General features: G+C 39.6%; 1 protein-coding gene across 4 annotated transcripts in view; it reads left to right on the forward strand.

Moving 5' to 3' along the window:
• The window catches only part of LOC144615261 (pleckstrin homology domain-containing family M member 1-like), a 20,455-nt gene extending 17,282 nt beyond the window's left edge, over nt 1–3,173 (forward strand). For 2 of the 4 annotated variants that reach the window (XM_081794778.1, XM_078442144.2), the window contains exons 5-7: nt 404–630; nt 1,560–1,718; nt 2,564–3,173. In XM_081794778.1, the coding sequence (XP_081650904.1) occupies nt 404–630; nt 1,560–1,718; nt 2,564–2,688 (511 nt within the window). In that variant the 3' untranslated portion in view covers nt 2,689–3,173. The remainder of the gene's footprint in view (nt 1–403; nt 631–1,559; nt 1,719–2,563) is intronic. The other 2 variants (XM_078442142.1, XM_078442145.1) reach the window with 2 other exon arrangements.
• Nucleotides 3,174–14,352: the final 11,179 nt, after the last annotated feature.

Raw genomic sequence — 14,352 nt, forward strand, 5'->3', positions numbered from 1 at the left:
GTGGGGTTGAGGGCAGACCAACACCCAGTGGCCTGGCCCTTCCTACGAGAGCACATGTTCAAACCCACACACGCAAGTACCAGTAAAGTCCAGTGCTCATCAGTCTCCTTTGCCAGCCTCACTCCCCACCCCTGTACCCAAATGCTGCCCATAGCCAGGTGTCCTTTACAAGAGTGAGAATGGCTAAAACAGGAGAAAACCTATAGATGAAAGGAGATCAGCCTCGGTTTTTCACTGTTGACGCTGGGCAGTGGCTACATGGAGATTCATGATATTATTCTCTCTTATTTTGTAAATGTTTGAAAGTTTCTGTAGTAAAAGAAAGTATAAAATGGTGAGAGGAAAGAGAAATAGCCAGGCGGGGAGCCGTGAGTGAGCCGGGACATTTGGCTGCTGTCTCCAGATTCCTCAGGTGCTCAGAGGAGACCAGCAGCACGTCTGGGAGATCCTCGGGACCACAGGCCCTCAGCTGCACCTTCTCCCCTCCGAAGATGATGAGGATGCTACTCATGTCCTTGGTCAGCTGCCTCGTTGCCATAAATGAGGCCAAGCTCATCAGTCGCTGTGACTTGGCCAGAGTGCTGCACAAGGAGGATCTGGATAGGTGTGAGGGCTACTCCCTGAGTGACTGTGAGTGCTGCTTTCTCACACTCCCGCCCCCCCATTCCTCTTCTGCTCCTGGTCACCTCCTATGTGGCCATCTTTCCATCATTCATCTTTCGAAGCCAAGTTCAAAAAGCAGCCCTCCCCGAGAAGCCCCTCCCAACATTCTATATTCCTTCCACTGAATATTATTAACTGAGCACTTACTATGTACCGGGAACTATTTTAGGGGCTGGGGACAGAGACATCAACAAAGCCCCTTCCTTCACAGTGTTCGCATTCTAGGGGGAGAGGCGAGTCCCAAACAAACACACAAACATATGAAGCACTTCCTGGTGGTGATAAATGTTATGCAGCAGAATAAAGCCAGGGGAGTGAGAGGTAACCTTGTCCTTGAAGGGGAAGTCAAGGAATACCTCTCTGAGGAGGTGACATTGAGCAGCACTGAATGAGGCAAAGGACCGGGTCACCCAAATGTCTGGGGAAGAGCATTCCAGGCAGAGGGAGCAGGCAGTGCAAAGGCTTCGTCCTCCTCCCTGGTGGGGCTAGCTTCCTTTTGCCCAGATTTTGCACACACCTGTCTTGTGCCGTCCTTCTCGTTTTATCTTGTCTTGTGGTCCTTTAAGGGGTGCGTCTTCGTTCTTGCTGAAGGCACCAGCTGCCTTTGCCCCAGCTGAATGTCCCTCACTGGGCTTTGCACGGGTCATGGCACACAGTAGGCGATCATCAAGTGCAGGAGATGCGGATGGACAGCGGGATGATGAGCGGTTGTACTGAGGGGCAGGTGGATGGACCGAAGGGCGAGGAGAGAAGCTAATGGGTGTTTCCGGCCAGCTCGCCCCGTCTAGCCTCTTAGGCCTTGTTCCTTTCTTCTGCTTCCCCGTCTCCCTTTCTCCTCCGTGTCCTTTGTCCCTCAGTTCAGAGCCCTCTAAAAACCTTCTTCTCCCTGTTCTAAGGGCTGTGCCTGGCTTTTGTGGAGAGCAACTTCAACCTATCAAAGGTAAATGAAAATGCAGACGGCAGCTTCGACTATGGCGTCTTCCAGATCAACAGCCACTATTGGTGCAATGATCACAAGAGTCACTCGGAAAACATTTGCCACGAGGACTGCAAAGGTCTGGCCGGGGTCTCAGGGTGGGAGAGGGGAGAGGATGAGTGGGGTCTACTCACAGGACTTCTCGTCCCACTCCAAGCCTGGGAATGCACCCAGGAGTGCCTTTGCTGAGCAGAGGATTTCACTAGTGGCTACGATGCCCCTCCGGTTAGGAGATTCTCCGGGGTGCAGGCTCCAGAAAGGCTCTGCACACCCAGTAACAGAGGACAGCAGCGGCCAACATTTAGCGAGAGTGTGTTGTATGCTGAGCACTTCACATGCCAGCTTCTCATGCGGTGGAAACTATTATGATCCCCGCTTTACAGACGAGCAAACTGAGGCTCATAGAACCAGTGCTGAATGCCAGACTGGTGGCCCTGAAGGCTCAGCTCTAACCATCAAGTCCTGACTTTGGTCAATGGCCTGATTGATTCGAGGCCAAGGGCAAACTCCCCACCTCAGAGCCACTCGTGGAGGCTCCACAGGTCCATGACTTTGCCCCTTACTCCCTCTTTCGTACTCTGATCAACATCCCTGCACTCTTCACCTGAAGAGCCTCTCTCATTAGGCAAGGTTTACCTCGGCCTCTGTGCTGCCTGTTTTGACATTTCCTTTCCCTAGAAACCCTCAAACGTGGCGCGAACCAGCATGTACCCTAGCTAGGATGTGTGGTAGTAAACATACATTTACTCCTGCCCCTCCTGCCCCCACCCCTAGCCACCCTTGACCTCTAGCAGCCATTGTAGGGATATCTCCATGGGCCTCTGGGAGGGAGCCCTTGCCTAATCTGGAAGGACTCAGCCCCCGGGGGGCGGGGAGAGCCGGTGTGTGCCTCAGTCTCTGGGACTGTCCTCTGTGTTCTCACAGGTATTCTCTGTCTCCCCTTCAGAACTGCTGAGCCCCGATCTTCTCTCAACCATCAACTGTGTGAAAAAGATTGTGTCTGGAGCAGGGGGAATGAAGAACTGGTGAGGAGGTCACTGTGGGACTAAGTCAGCAGGCAGAGCCCCAAGAAGGATGTAGTGACAGGAGGGGACAGGAGGCAAGGACTCCACCCCTTCTAACCATCTAGAAAAATGTGGGAGAGCGGCGGGCTTGGAACTGGGACTTACAAGACTTGGGATCTGGGTCTTTCTCTGATGTTGTATTAAAACTGTTTTGGACACAGTAGCAAAGGAACTTGAGTTAGCTGAGGGAGATGGCTTCGGAGGGGACAAGGTGTCTCACCGAGCTTACCCAAGGGGTCTCTTCTCTGGAAGAGAACGGAGGCGGAGCTGGGAACTGTCAGTGTGGCTTTCCTGACAAGTTTCTGCCTCCTCGTGCATTTCCTTCACTACTTTCTTTGTAGAGCAGTATATTCTGCTCCCCATTCCAGAGGACAGACTGTGGCTGCCCCCAAGTTAACGGGCTAATGTTCTGAGCAGTCACGGAGACTGGCTAGTCTCAGCCCCAGAGTCCAAGGGGCTGGGATAGAGAATCTGATTGACTCGAGCCCCTTGTCTGGCTCTGTGCTGACAGGATGGAGCCTGCTTGGGATTCTCTCTCTCCCTCTCTCTCTTCCCCTCCCCCCCCCCTCAAAATAAATAAATAAACTGAAAAAAAATGTTTTTCTTGCAGAAGATGATGAAGTACAAATAGAAGAATTTGGACAAGTGGTAAAGGATATTCGTGATGCCTCCAGGTTAAAAGGTAACTAGTAAATTATTTGTGACTGTTAAATTTACTTTTATTGAATGGATGTCTTTGTGTTTTGTTTTTTAGAATTTCTAGTTCTGTTAATTTCTGCTTACCATGTTGGCATTGATCTGTTTTAAGGCAGGCAAAACTTGATTTTGATTAAAAGTTGGCAGCATCCATGATGAAAGAAAAATGCCTTTTTCTGGAATGGGGCCTGTGTAACCTATTTTAAATCCCTTTTTTTGTTGTTGTTATTTGTGTGTGTGTGTGTGTGTGTGTGTGTGTGTGTGTGTTTTGTTCTGGACTTTATGTAAAGTCAGATACTAGCTTTACAATTTTTCAGATATGAAAATTTTCTATACCATTTTTAGCCTCAGACTTAGGACTCTACCCTGTGTAAAGGCTTATATATTATAGAATTTCTCAGAAATCTTCTACCTCTTCCTTTAGTAGACATTCCTCATGTTCCTTTCTTTGGATTTTGTTAACATACAAGAGTGACCATGTGCATTTTGGTACCATGGCTATTTCCTACCACTTGACTTCCATTTTTGCTTAAAAGTTAAATCATAGACCTAAAACCAATGGAGATCATACTCATGGAGTTTGTGTACTTTTCTATTGGGAAAATAAGTTTAAAACTTAATTATCACTGGTAATTTATTTGAATAACATTCAAATGACTGTTTGGTCAATGAGCGCTGTCAGGAGAAGAATAACAACATAGGTATATGTTTAGGAAAACGGAAGCGGAGTCATTTCTGGGTGTAAAGAAGTAGATAGATACTTTTCAGATTTTTCATAACCACTCTGCCCTGGTATAAAATTTTTAACATCATTGTTTCTCTTTTAGGTTAAGAAAAGTACTTAATAATTCCCTGTTGACATATAAATATGTTACCTGGGTCACATAACATAATTAGCATCAATATAGTATAGTGAAATAGATTAGCTGTGCTATAGGAAACAATGCATACAGGTAGAAAAGAACATGGGCTATGGAGTTTGATACATGGTGGTTTGTGGGTTTTTGACTTACCAGCTGGGTAGTCTCTGTAGGTCATTCTGGTTTCCTCATCTTTAAAACAAGGAAGCTAATAAAATCACGTTTCTCCTAGAGTTGTCAGGATCAACTGCAAAAACACATATAAAGCACATAATCTAATTATTAGGCACATACTATATACTTGGTAAATGGTAGTTAATTTTGAAATCAGAAAACAGAGTTCAGAAAGACTGGTATTCAGGACAGATAACTTTTTATGTGGAGGAAGGAAAAAAAAATGGAAACTAAACCATTGAGAAAGGAGAACAGTGAAAAAGGAGAAAGGTGTAGTTTAGGTACCTGAATCTGGGAGCTGGTCATAATGATTGGGGGTTGACACTGGAATCTGTCAGCCAGTGCAAGAAAAGGCCAATAATTACAGGGAAGAGTGAGGAAGGGCCACCCTGGAAGAAAAGTGTTAACATAGCAGGCCTGAAACTGCTCTTTTTAGAAAAGTCTCCTTGCAAGGTTGACTGTCATATGCTCAGACTGTTCCCTTCATTACTGACTGATAAGGTTAGTTCACTGTGCCTGGACTATTTGTTGACAAACTTGGAGGGGCTGAGAAAACAGGCATATTGTGGATCAAGTTCTATGCTTTCCTTCAGTATACACACAGTTTTAAGGGATTATGGTCAGTGTCTGATCTTGTAGTTGAAGATTTTAGAGGTTGGGCAGGCAGTTCTAGGTATTGATGAGGATTAAGGATAGCCATTGATCTGGATGACTTTGGAAAGGAAGTGAAAGTTTTTGGAGTTGAGAGGTCAAGGTCATTCTTATTGTCATCAGATGATAATGGGAAATGGGGCTGAGGGAGGATTATGAGCAGGGTGACCAAAGATCCTCCAAGAAGGTGAAAGAGTGATCAGAAAGTCAGTAGATGATGGTGTCCGGAGGGTAGTGTAGGTCAATGACAGGCCTGAATCTCAGGGGAGGGATAGGTTTGATTGAAGGTGGAACTAAAATAGCCAGACAGCAGAATCTTAGGAGTGTTTCTCTGCTTCCTGGTCCTATGTGGAGCATGGGAGGATGAGCAGACTCCTCTTAAGGTGTCTGTGCAAAGAAACCATATTTTAAAGGGAACCAAGCTTTAGGTAAAACAAGCAGAGCTGATACAGGTTTTTAGGTGACTGTCATTTGCAGTTGCCTCGCTGAGATGTTAGGGGGACAGAAAGTGAAGCGGGATCGAAGGTACTAAGAAGCTGTGATTACTGTTTGCAGCTATTCCTGAAGGCTTAATAATAATAATAATAATAATAATAATAATAGTAACTTTATTGCTATTAATATGACACTTAGTGTTTGCTATATACCTAATGTTGTTTTAAGTGTTTTTCATACATCATATATTTAATCTCCATATTAACTGTGTGAGGTAGATAGTATTATTAAATTATTTTAGATATAAGACTACTGAATTTGATAGAGGGGTTAAATAGTAATAATTTGCTCAAGGTCAGATAGTTTCAGGTCACAAATCCTGGAGCCAGGATTTGAATGTACTTAACACTGCCTCCTTTGAAAGGGCTGGAAATAAAGCAAAATTCCAGATGCCAGAGTACAACTGGATCTTGGTAGAATTGAAAAGAAAAGGTGAGTGAGTCTTTGTGATACTTGTGTTTACAATTTTACATTTCTCATGATTCTGAAATCTATTTCACTTCCACCAGGATGAGTTAATTTTGTTTGCTACCATTAGAGCTCTAGTTTAAAATAACTACTTTGTGTCATTGCAGTGAAAAATTCAGCCATAGCAACCATTTTGGTTGTGCCAATTTTATATTAGCACCAAAGAAACATGGCAGACCAAGCATATTGTTTTGCTGGACTTAGAATTTCCTGAGGGCTGGATTCTTCACTGAGATTTCTTATTCAAGAGGTGATCATAAATCATGGACTACCACTGACAAAAGTCTTGAGTGATGGCTACTGTTGTTTTTTAAGTCAGAGGTTAGTTCAATTACCGAATCACTTTTTTCTGTTTCTAGAGTTACAAGACATTGTCTTAGCTCTTGATGGGCTTGAAGGTGACATGATATCTGGGAAGAACTTGGAGAGCTTTCTAGGCAATATTGGGATTAAGTCACCTGAAGAAGAGGTAGAGAAAATTCTTCAGTCAGATCTTGTTTCTGGTAAGCATTTAAATATTATTATCCATTTTTTTGTTTTGGGTAGGAGTAACTGAAGAAAGTGTGCAAGGTTTTTGTTCAAGCGAATAGGGCTCCTTTGAGCTAATATCTATAGGTATTTGCTTGTATTGCTGTAAATGTCCTTAAAGAGGAGACTTTCTTTTAAAGTCCTTTTTTACAGTTAATGAGAATACTCTTAGCAAGCAGGTAGAAATTTTGTGGGGGAGTGGGCTCATTGGTATCCACTCTCTTTAGATAGATCTTGATTTAGTGACTAACACATAGTTTGGAAATTCCAGCTCTGTGAATAGAAAACCTAGCTTTGCTGGTTTGTACCAAGTAAAGTTATTGGACTTACAACTTTCTTAGTAGGTTAGTTGCCTTACAGGTAGAATCAGAACTAGCATATCTACAATCTTGTAAGGTTAATTGCAAGGCACAGTGGGTGAAAATGAATCCCAAGTATCTTGTATGTAAAGTAAAGAAATTGTATGCTGGTTTTGATTTTCATATGAGCTTTTTAATATTACGTTTTCCAGGGATTCTTGTCTGTTCCCCTCCCCTCTCTCTCTTACAGATGACAACGTGGTGAATGTTAAAGACTGTATGAGGGCTTTGAAGGACACTCAGAAATTTTCCACTTTTGTTGGTAAGAACTTTATGGTAAAACTGTTGAATGGCAAACAACACAGGACTCATTCAGAGGTCACGTAGCCAAACATTATATTTGGTGCTCAGATCTTCTTTGTAGTATCTGTGCCAAATGTTTGTTTCATCTACATTTGAACTCTTCCAGTTATGGCAAACTTGATTACATTTGTTTTTCATTTAAGAATTTGTATTTGAATGGAAAAGATTGGGAAAATGACAAGGTTATGATGTTTTCCAATAGCTAAAGTAAGGACATTTTATTATATAATAATGGTAATTTTGAAACTGTTATAAAAAAATTTAGTGACCAGAAATGTAAGAGATATAAAGTGCAAGGCTCATGTAATGTCACCTTCTGGAAATATCCCTGTTAAAGTGTGGTAAATATCCCTTTAGCCTTTTTTATTTGAATCTATGAATATTTGTGTATTCTGATATTATTTAAAAATTAGACGCACTTGGGTGGCTCAGTTGGTTAAATGTCTGATTTTGGCTCAGGTTATGATCTCATGGTTTGTGAGTTCAAGCCCCACATTGGGCTCTCTGCTGTCAGCACAGAGCCCACTTCAGATCCTCTGTTTTCTTCTCTCTCTGCCCCTGCTTGTTCTCTAAATAAATAAATCAATTAATTAATAATTAATTAATTAAAATAAAATTACCATGGGGGCGCCCGGGTGGCTCAGTCGGTTAAGCGTCCGACTTCAGCCCGGGTCACGATCTCGCGGTCCGTGAGTTCGAGCCCCGCGTCAGGCTCTGGGCTGATGGCTCAGAGCCTGGAGCCTGCTTCCGATTCTGTGTCTCCCTCTCTCTCTGCCCCTCCCCCGTTCATGCGCTGTCTCTCTCTGTCTCAAAAATAAATAAAACGTTAAAAAAAAAATTTAAAATAAAATTACCATGTCCATAATATTCCACGACTTGCAGGTTTAAAGAAATTAACAGTGTATCTTAGATATTGTTCCATGTTCCATTGTATCATAAACAACCTCATTCTTTTTTTTTTTTTTTTCAACTTTTTTTTTATTTATTTTTGGGACAGAGAGAGACAGAGCATGAACCGGGGAGGGGCAGAGAGAGAGGGAGACACAGAATCGGAAACAGGCTCCAGGCTCCGAGCCATCAGCCCAGAGCCTGACGCGGGGCTCGAACTCACGGACCGCGAGATCGTGACCTGGCTGAAGTCGGACGCTTAACCGACTGCGCCACCCAGGCGCCCCGCAACCTCATTCTTTTTAAAGACTGCAATAATATTCCATTTGGGGGATGTACTGTCATTTTATCCACAACACTTTTGATGATATTTGCCAATTAAAAATCTGAAAATTTGCCAATTTTTCACCACTGAAACATTTTGATGAGCATTGTTGTATGTATATATGTGCATAAAGTTCTCCTGGGGGATAAAACCCTCAGAAGTCACACTGCTAGACTGAAATATATGCAGATGTGAGATGTTAACAGCTACTGCTTAATTATCCTCCAAAAAGTTTGTAAAAATTCACACTTTTATCAGTAATGGATATTATTTATTGAAAATTCTGCTGGTAAAAGAATTCTATTATTGTTTTAATATGCATGTCTTTAATGACTAGTGAGGTAAAACATTTTTCATATGATTGTCGAATATGCTTTTCTTTTATTTTAATTAGATTGTCTTTTTCATATGAATTTATAAATAGCTCTTTTTTTTTTTTAAATAGCTCTTTATATATAAGGGACATTAATGTTCTGTCTTGTCTATTGCCATTTTTTTTCTAGTTTATTATTCATCTTTGACTTTGATTTTGGTGGACTGCTTATTGCCATCCTCTGTTTTATTTTGTCAGTTTTGGTAATTTTTATTCTCCTAGGAAATTTATTTTATTCAAGTGTTTTTTGGGAATATTAGTACAATCCTATGCAGTGATAATTCTTTTGATTTTTTTGTGTCTGGTTATTTTCTCATTCTTAAATTTGTATATATATATTTGTGTGTGTGTGTGTGTGTGTGTATATATGTGTGTATATATACACACATATATACACACATATATATATATATATATCTTCTTCTAGATTTCCTAGCAGATCTTTTAATTATCTCTCTTTTTAAAGCTCTACATCTTAGATTTATCTTTAGTGTTTCTATTTGTAGTAAAAAAAAAATTCTGCTTTTATCTTTAGGATGTCCTTTCTATTGTTCCCTTTTGTCCATTTTGTAGTTTTTCTAAGTTGTTTAAATTATGAACTTACTTTTTTCTTCTTACTGAGAAATAAATGTTTAAGACTATCAATTTTCATTTCAGTAAGACTTTGGTTTATCAAAGTCTTTATTCTTGTTTTTTTCTAAGCATATTCAGTTGTATTTTGATTTTCTCCTTGATGTAAGAGTTGCCTAAGAGAAAAACCTTAAATTTTAAAGCAATTATTTGAAAAATTTTAAATGAATTTAAAAATTTTAAATTTGAATTTGAATTTCATTATTGTCCTCTCTTTGTTGTTTATTTTTAGTTTACTGTGGTCAGAGAATGAGGTCTATAGTAGAGGATTTGATAGTTTCTGTGTTAATTAGATACGGAGTTTTTTCGATTTTTACATGTTTATTTAAAAACCGCATTAGGGGTGCCTGGGTGGCTCAGTTGGTTGAGCGTCCGACTTTGGCTCAGGTCATGATCTCGCGGTTTGTGAGTTCGAGCCCCGTGTCGGGCTCTGTGCTGACAGCTCAGAGCCTGGAGTCTGCTTCAGATTCTGGGTCTCCCTCTCTCTCTGCCCCTCTCCCACTCATGCTCTGTCTCTCTCTGTCTCAGAAATAAACATTAAAAAAAAATTAAAAAAACACATTAGTGGGCTTCAGGGACAGGCTAATCGTAAGGGACACTCATCCTACTGTTTGTCTTGGAAATCCTTATGACTCTTTGAAGCAGCGCATTCCATAATTTTTGGACAGCTGTAGAACTAGTCAATTGTTCCACATATTTGATGGAAATCCTGCCTTATAATTCCATTCCCAAACTTAACATTTGGACTCTTCCCCGTCAGTAGCCCTCCAGGGATGGGAGGAGAGCTCTTATATTTTCTTTCTTTTATGTTGAATCATCTTTTCTCTGGACTCAGATTTCCTTTCAACCATTCCTCACATGGCCTATTTTTGAAACTTCTTACCAATGACTAATGACTAACTCATGGAACAACATAATATATTAAATTATACTTTCACATAAATTAGCTAATTTTAAAGTAATTTATTATATATTTCTCTTAATGAATTCTGAAAGATTATTTTTTTAGACATGTACTTTAGAAATGTGAAGAGGTTTTTGTTTGTTTTAATTAAGGGGGGGGTGGTCAGTCATGGATTTCCTAGTTCAGATGTTTGATATTATCATGCTAAACATAATAGGCTTTGCTGATTCTCTAAATTGGGTAAAGTGAGCTGACAGGAGCAAGGGGTGTAGGGAAAGAAAGTAGAAAGGGAAGGATTGGAGTTTGGGAGCAGGTGTGACGAATGGAGGGTATTTTTTATGAAATGGTGAGCTCGTTAATAGAATCACTAGAGAAACTTTGGCATACTTTTTTGTTCATAAAGGAATAGCCCACGCAGAACCCAGAGTTTTAACAAAATAATTTTAAGAATAAAGATAAGGGGCTATAGAAAACTATAGTGGAGAACGGATTGCTCTACCTTTTTAAATGGCCACATGTGGGTAGTGGCTGCCATTTTGGACAGTGCAAAACTGGAAGAATCCATCAGTTTTACTGTTATGTTCCAAAAATTTAGATCCATGGACTGAATTACATGTTGCATGTATATTCTCTGTGTTTGTAGTATTGAATGACATCATCGGTACATTGGAATGTATGGAAGAAAGTGATCAGTCTGGCAAGGACAACTATGCAGATGTACTTGGAAACACCAATAGAATTTATTTCACTGATAATAGTTTTCAAGAAGTGTTGGATGATTCCTTGCTCGACGGTGAGTTGATTGAGCAGATAACCAGCAACTTGTAATAAAAATTTCTTCTAAAATTTTATCCAAGGTTTTAAAATATTTTACCAAATACTAATTAATTAAATCTTAATACTTAGTTCCTAAATACTACTGTAAATGTATTGAAATGCAATTTACTACAGATCAGATTTAGAGATATATCTTATATTCTATATTCACGGAGATTTAGTTATTACAGTATCAAATTCCTGGATGATCTCTTGGACTGCATTGTAAACTTGGTCTGAAAGTATTTATATACGTTGTCATATGGCTTTAAAATGTTTCTTTCTAGAGTAATTTCATTTCAAAGTTAATCCCTTTCCTTTTATGAATTTTAGAGAGGTCCTAATAGTTGTCTAGCTTTCTTTTTCTTTTAGGTGACAGGCTCTTTGAAAAATACAAGTTATTGTTGAACAATTAAACCATTGGTCTATATAACATTCTGTGTAAGTGTTGATCTGGCTATTTGCTCTATTTACAAAGAATTTACCTGATCCATCCATATTCTTATCTGGGATATACCCAGATGGGTTTTATCAATACTTGGAAAGCCATCCCCTGCCTTTAAATTTAACTTCAGCTAAAAAATGAGATCAGATCTGTGTCTCAGGGAAAACTGGCAATCTGCAAAGACAGTTTAGATTGTCAAAACTGATGGGGGAGGAATGCTGGGATCTGGTGAGTAGAGGTGAGGGATGCTACTAACCACCCTATAATGTATAGGACAGCACTCCCCCACATAATTAGCTGGCCCCAAATGTAATTTTGCTCAGGTTGAGAAATTCTGTTTTAGAGTTATCTTGTAAAATTGCCAAACCTACTATTTTGAAAGTACTTTTTAATAGGTTAGTTATATTTTTTTAATCCTGCTTGGATCACATTTTAAAAATTAATGTAAATATAATGTATCTTGATTCTAACCTCCTTTTGCTTCAAGGTAATACCTGTACTAGTTGTGAGTTATTCTAAACTGCTCTCTAACTGCGATGTGGTCCATCTATGCAAATGGACATATTTTGTTTCTATCACTTGTCCCTCAAATAGATCTCTGTATCAATTTGCATTTGTGTAGAAAATGTATAGGATGAAGCGTATAACTGCACCTTGTCCTTAGGAAAAGCTCCAGAATTAGATAGATAGGTAGGCAGGCAGGACTAAAAAAGGACAATTCAGACTAATAATTAAACACCTTATTGAATATATGAGCCTGGGGATTAAGCTGTTCTCTTAGGGATAAAGGAAGCATTTGTAACATTAGAATCTCAGCCACATTTAAGAAGCTTGGTGGAGCTTGACGAATCCATGGAGTCTAAGAAGTAAGAGGAAGATGAGTAGAGAACGTTATTCTGGAAGCTAGTGGAGGATTTTGAGAAGAAGGGGATGGTCAATGCTAAATGTTATTGAGAAATGAAGTATGTAATTTATCCATTGGTTTTCTTCCAAACTGGGTAAAATCAGGATGCTGTTCCTTATGGCATAATCTCTCTATTTAAATTTGCAGACTTTAGGAAAGAGGCTTTGTCTTCAAATCTGAAACTACCAACAGCAGATGGTAAGGACTTTATATATGTATACAAGAAAGCATTCCCTATGAAGGAGTTATTTTTTAGGATCATTGCCAGGTGCCAATGGATTCCTAGTCCATTCTTCCCACTCCAGCCAGAGTAATTTTTTTTTTTTCAAAAAAGTAATCTGATTGTGTGATGTCCCCCTATTTTCAACTCTTTAAACATTTTTCATTGTTGTTAAAGATCAAAATCCTGCATGTCCTAGCTCTCTGGTATAATTTTGTACCATTACCCTTGCTTTCTGCATTTTCAAGTACAATGGCTTTCTTTCATTTCCTTAGAACTCCAACTACAAAGCTTTTGCGTATTTTGTTCCCTGGAATAGTTTTCCCTGACACTCTTTGCCTAGTTAATGTTTACTCATCTTTCAAATGAGTGATGGGGTGCCTGGGTGACTCAGTTGGTTAAGTGTCTCACTTTGGCTCAGGTCATGATGTCGTAGTCTGTGAGTTTGAGCCCTGTGCTGAGCTTTGTGCTGACAGCTCAGAGCACGGAGCCTGCTTCAGATTCTGTGTCTCCTTCTCTGTCTCAAAAATAGACATTAAAAAAAAAATTGAATGAATGTCAATTTCCTCTAGGGAGCCTGTCATTATCTGCTAGTCGAGGTCAGCTTCTTTTATTATAAGCTTTCATTAAACTATGTCTTTTTCATAGCATTTACTTCATACTATAAATACCCATTAATATTTTTTTAAATGACACTAGAAATGCTCAATATATTTTAGCTTATATAGTGACAAAAGTAGGAGCATCTGACTGGTTCAGTTGGTAGAACATGCAACTCTTGACCTCAGGGTCATGAGTTCAAGCCCCATGTTGGGTGTAGAGCTTACTTAGGAAAAAAAGTAGCAAAAATATTAGAGAACTTTGAATTATCTTAATTCATTAAGACCAAAATAATATAATTTCTCATTAAACTTTTTTTATTTGAGTACGGTGGACACACAATGTTATATTCGTTTCAGGTGTAGTGATTCTCTATACATTTTGCTATGCTCACCACAAACATAGCTATTTGTCACCATACAACAATATTACAATATCACTGACTATATTCCCTTTCCTGTGCCTTTTATTCCCATGACATAGTCATTACATTCCTGGAAACCTGTATCTCCTACTCTCCTTTACCCCTTTTACCCATTATCCCCCTTTCTCTCCGGCCACCATCAGTTTGTTCCTGTATTTATAGGTCTGATTTTGCTTTTCTTTTTTTTATTTGTTTTTTAGATTCCACATATGAGTGCAATCATATGGTGTTTGTCTTTCTCAGTCTGACATATTTCACTTAGTATAATACCCTCTAGGTCCATCCATGTTGTTGCAAATGGCAAAAAAAATCTCATTCTTTTCCATGGTTTTGTCAAATTCCATAATATACCACATCTTTATTCATTCACCTATTGATAGATAGTTGAGATACTTCCATATCATGGCTGTTGTAAATAATGCTGCAATAAACATATAGGGGTGCATATACCTTTTTGAGTTAGTGTTTTTGTTCTCTTTGGGTAAATACCCAGTAGTGGAATTATTGGGTCAAATAGTATTTCTGTTTTTACTTTTTGAGGAACCTCCATACTGTTTCCACATCAGCTGTACCAATTTACATTCCA

Source organism: Panthera onca (assembly GCF_046562875.1).
Source record: "Panthera onca isolate mPanOnc1 chromosome E1 unlocalized genomic scaffold, mPanOnc1 haplotype 2 h2.Chr16_ul_3, whole genome shotgun sequence".
In the NCBI taxonomy this organism is placed as follows: domain Eukaryota; kingdom Metazoa; phylum Chordata; class Mammalia; order Carnivora; family Felidae; genus Panthera; species Panthera onca.